We start from the raw sequence: 5,131 nt of genomic DNA, 5'->3' as shown, positions 1-5,131 counted from the left end.
CAGAGGCAGAGGCAGAGGCAGAGGCAGAGGCAGAGGCAGAGGCAGAGGCAGAGGCAGAGGCAGAGGCAGAGAGGCAGAGGGAGGCGAGTTTTCTCTGTCTCTTCCTGGAAAAGACAAGGCAGGTGTTTTGTTCATCCAAGCTATCATAGTTTCTAGTTTGTGTCCTTATTAGATGGCCTGTTTCTTCTTTTTCGTTTCTGTGTTTCTTGACTCATCCAGAGGCACACAAACAATGAAAAACAAGTGTTCATTCATTAAGTATAGGACTTAATGAAATTCGCAGGCAAATGGATGAAACTAGACTGTATCATCTTGAGTGAGGTAATCCAGTCACAAAAGAACACACATGGTATGCACTTACTGATAAGTGGATATTAGAAAAAAAAGCTTGGAATATTCATGATACAACTTATACAGACCATATGAAGCTCAAGAAGAAGGAAGACCAAAGTGTGGATGCTTTAGTCCTACTTAGAAGAGGGAACAAAATAATCATGGGAGGTAGAGGGTGGGAAGGTTGGGAGGAATAAAGGAAGGGGAGAAGAAAAAAAGGGGGGCAGGATCAGGTGGGAAGAAACAGGGGAGATGTACAGAGCCAGGATCAGGGAATTGAACAGAAAGGTGTGTTGTAATGGGAGACGAACAGGAGGTAGCCAACAGAAGGTCCCAGACACCAGGAAAGCAAGAGGTTCCCAGGACCCAATGGGGATAACATTAGCTGAAATATCTAACAAAGGGGAGAGAGAACCTGTAGAGACCATATCCAGAGGTTAGACATGACCCCCAGTTGAGGGATGGGGCCACCCACTTTTCTCAAAAATTTTAATCCAAAATTGCTCCTGTCTAAAGAAAATATAGGGACAAAGAGTGGAGTAGAGACTGAAGGAAAGGCCATCAGAGACTGCCCTACCTGGGGATCCATCCCATATGCAGCTACCAAACGTATTGTTGATCAATACCCATACAGCCATCACTATTGCCGATGCCAAGAAGTGCTTGTTGCAAGGAGCTTGATATAGCTGTCTCCTGAGAGGCTCTGTCAGAGCCTTACCTATACAGATGTGGATGCTCACAGCCAACCATCGGACTGAACACAGGGACCCCAATGGAGGAGTTAGGGGAAGGACTGAAGGAACTGAAGGGATTTGCAACCCCATAGGTAGAACAACCATCCGATTCCCCAGAGCTCCCAGGGACTAAACCACCAACCAAAGAGTATACGTGGAGGGACCTATGGCTCCACTGCATATGTAGCAGAGGATGGCTTTATCTGGCATCAATGGGAGGGGAGGCCCTTGGTCCTCTGAAGGCCTGATGCTCCAGTGTAGGAGAATGCTAGGGCAGTGAGGTGGGAGTAGGTGGGGGAGCACCCTCAAAGAAGCAGGGAGTAAGGAGTAAGATAGAGGGTTTGCGGAGCAGAAACCGGGACGGGGGATAGCATTTGAATTGTAAATAAAATAATCAATAAAAGTTTTTTAAAAAAGTTCAGTTACAACGGATGAGCCACAACTTAAAATGTCTTCATTAACCTGGTGCTACTTGTGCATTAGCTTAAAAACCAACCCCGCCCTTTATCTGCGTTTCTTGAGCCGCAGAAGTCAAGATCCAGAATATGCGAATTACAGATTTTCCAAATCGAAAAACCCAGTTGCACCCGGCCTATCCTGAGGTCACGGAACCAGAGCTCAGTAGCCCCGACTTCCGGGGGAGGGAGGAAGCAGGAGTGCGTTAAGGCCAATCGTTTCCGTTTGACTCGCGGAGGCTTATCAGGCGTGGACCTGGCACCCAAAGCCTGCGCTGAGTCTACAACTTCGCCTGAGACGTGTTGCGGGCCGCGCTGGGCTTGCTCTGGAAGCGGCTAACTAAGCAGGCCGCACCTTCTGCCATGATTGCGCCCGCTGTGTTGCGCGCTCTGCGTAAGAACAAGACCCTACGCTACGGAGTTCCCATGTTGGTGAGCGGCTGTGGCGGGAGCGGGGCGGGGCTGCGAGTCCGGAAGGGGCGGGCCCTCTTTGGCTGAGTGGCGTGTTGGTGCTGTCTTTCGGATACTGCTGACTAGGGGTCTGTGGGAGCCACCTGAACTGTGAGGGTTTTGTTTTTGTTTTTTTTTAGTTCATTCTCAAAAGTGTACCTCGGGTCCCACCATCCCCCACCCCCCGTTGCCTTTCCCTTCGTGAACGCGCGTGTTACTATCCCCGTTTTACAGTACCTTTCCTGGGTTAGATATTGAGATTTTGCAAGAAGATTAATCAAATGTCTTCTTTAATAATTACATTCATTTGTAGTAATTATGTTCATAATTTGTTGTTTGATCATTGTTAATTTGCTTTAGCATACTTCGATATAAAAGAAAATAAACAAAAGCTTTTAAAAATACAAGACATTTTTCTTGGTGTGGTTCTTGGCACGGGTGAAGTGCCTTTTGTATTTAAGCACTGTTAAAAGAAAGGTTGATTTTAGAAACGGAATTTTTTTTTTTTAAGTCGTCTTTGATGTGTGTGGATCTTGTTTTGATAATTTTGCTTTAAGAGTTTTGGGGTAAGCGTTCGTTTTTATAAAATGACAGCAATTTATGTAGACAAGGCATGCATAAATTTTTTATTTCTGCAAATTCCTCTGCCGTTCAAAAACACGGATGTTGCTACTGACTTGCAATCACCATCTATCACTATGGGAGCCAATTTGATTTTCTTTCAAAATTATAAAAGTCAAGATGTTACAGAAAGAAAAAAAAATCTCAGGGCTAGGCTTTCTATGTAGACTTAGTACCCTGCCCTATTTTCGGGGCTAACCAGCAGGAAAGAGGCTCCTTTACAAATGGAAATTTCTTTCTTGGTCAGTTTTTAAATGGTTATATCAGTCTTATGAAGGCACAATCTGGAACTCTGTCTAGAAAAAAAACTCTTTAAGCCTAATTTATTTTCCAGATGCCCTTCCAGAAGTTAAGCAAAGAGCACTTTCTATGCCCAATTTGAGAAATCCTCCTCTGAGTTCTGGGGTTCTCCTCTTCTGTTTTATAACGCATAGTCCAGGGTGCACAGTAAGGGAGCCTCCAGTCATGGAGCAAACGCAAGTTCTTCACAGGAAGCTATTCATTATAACCTTTTTACACACACACACACACACACACACACACACACACACACATCTAGCTAGTCGTTCATTTCTGTTTGCTTTATGCACATACACGTGTGCAAAATAGCATTCTTTTTATTTAAAATTACTATATAGATTTAATAGATAAGCACTGTGTTTACATCTGTTTCATCCCTACTTCTCCCCCTCCAACTTCTCCTGTGATTCCTTTCTCCCTTTCAGTTTTATGACTTTTTAAAACTACTATTGTTACATGTTAATTATATATATGTATATATATATAAAATTATATATTGTATGCATGTGTAAAAGCAGATATTTTGATTTAGTCTTATGTATTCCAAATAGCATTTTTTTTTAAAAAGTAGCTAAGAATAGTTTATATGTATAATTGTTAAATACAAATTTTTATTGTGGCTGCTGTATACCTAGAAATCATGGTGGTTAATGGAGGGCCCTAAAACCTAAGAGGTGAATCTCTAGATTGCAAGAGAGGAAACAAGAGGAGAGAATGTTCTTAGAAGAAAAGCATATGACCCATTTTTCTGATGCAGAAACCCTTTCAGAGAGCAGAGCAGTTCCTCCAATTGAGCCACTAATCTAGTGAACAGAGACTCTAAATCGAATGTTGTTTTTTGATGATTTTTTTTGTTTTACTTTTCACCCTTCAGCCTGTGTACATGTGCACTCGTGTGCACACGCAGGGACATGCAGCACAGGTGCTCTCCCCGTTTCTTACCTTCTGAGTTTATCTAGGTTTTTTTTTTTTTTTTCCATTTTCCTTTTGTCAGAAGTTTTAAAGTTACAACAGTGAAGTTTTGTTGCTTTTATGAACCTCAAATTTTAAATTTCTATTTTTATGTTTTTACACTCTTTCTATTTAATTATTTAAGTAGTGATATGGATATCAAGCTTTTTGCTCCTAATTGGCTTAGCTTATTCATCTCTGATGTGAGGATTATAGCCAGCTCACTCTTTGGTAAAATAACAGTAGCAGTTTGGAAGCTCTCTGAAAGGGTTTCTTCATACAAAAAAATGGGCCATATGCTGCAAGACTCCTTTATAATTTGTTAAGAAAATAAAAGGCAGTGTTTACAAATGTCCAATTTTGTAAAGTCATGAAGTTGAAAGAAATTCTACACAGACAAGGCCAGAGTTTTACTCCCAGGTGTACCCTATGTAGTTAGTATTAGAAACTCAAGGGAGGAGAGAGCTGGTTCCCTGATCAAGAGTACTTGCTGCTCTTTCAGAGGACTAGAGTTTCCCAGCAGCTGTATCTGGCTGCTCATGACTGCTTGTAACTCCAGCTCCATGGTATCTGATTGTCCTTTTCTGATCTCCACAGTCACCCGCATGTACCGGCACATAGGACACATACGTGCACATGTACACATAAGTGTGCATGTATGGTTGCATGCACAAATACTAAATAAATTTTAAAATTAAAACTTCAAGCAAAACACACTTTACTGATTCTGTGTGATCAAAGAAGACTCAGGAATCAAATAGCACTCAAAACCCAAAGAGGTTTTAAGAGTTCTGTCCTGCTACATTGACAGGAAATATTTATAGACAAGACAAAACAAGACAAAACAAACAAACAAACAAACACTAAAAAAAAACTTAATTGGATAGACATTTGTGGTTTTTTTTTTTTTTTTTTGACTTGGTTTGATCAATTAGTTAACAAATGGTATTTCTGTTGGTTTACCTTCTAAGGTTACATAAATCTCTAAAGGGATTTAAGTACAGAGACAGGCCCACTCCAAACTATATAACAGTAGGCAATCATTTAGTTGGGTGTGTTTTTTATTTCCTCTTGAGTTTGGAAGCAGGGGAATTGGAAGTTCAAGGCACATACCAAGTTCAGGGTCATCTTGGTTAATGAGACCCTGTGCCTTAGTTGGTTTCTATTGCTGTAAGGAGACACCATGACCAACTCTTTTTTTTTTTTTTTTTTTTTTGGTTTTTCGAGACAGGGTTTCTCTTTATAGCCCTGGCTGTCCTGGAGCTCACTTTGTAGACCAGGCTGGCC

General features: G+C 41.4%; 1 protein-coding gene across 2 annotated transcripts in view; it reads left to right on the top strand.

Moving 5' to 3' along the window:
* LOC110307056 (cytochrome c oxidase assembly protein COX16 homolog, mitochondrial) overlaps positions 1-5,131 on the top strand; it is a 65,797-nt gene that overhangs the window by 50,766 nt on the left and 9,900 nt on the right. The window contains exon 1 of one of the 2 annotated variants that reach the window (XM_021179269.1): positions 1,714-1,954. The exons of the other annotated variant lie outside the window; for it this stretch is intronic. Within the exon in view, the coding sequence (XP_021034928.1) occupies positions 1,886-1,954 (69 nt within the window). The 5' untranslated portion in view covers positions 1,714-1,885. Of the gene's footprint in view, positions 1-1,713; positions 1,955-5,131 lie in introns of those variants that run through there. 2 annotated transcript variants of the gene reach the window in all.

This window comes from Mus caroli, chromosome 12 (genome assembly GCF_900094665.2).
Source record: "Mus caroli chromosome 12, CAROLI_EIJ_v1.1, whole genome shotgun sequence".
In the NCBI taxonomy this organism is placed as follows: domain Eukaryota; kingdom Metazoa; phylum Chordata; class Mammalia; order Rodentia; family Muridae; genus Mus; species Mus caroli.
The sequence above is the reverse complement of the archived record's forward strand: the minus strand, read 5'-3'. Positions and strand labels throughout refer to the sequence as shown.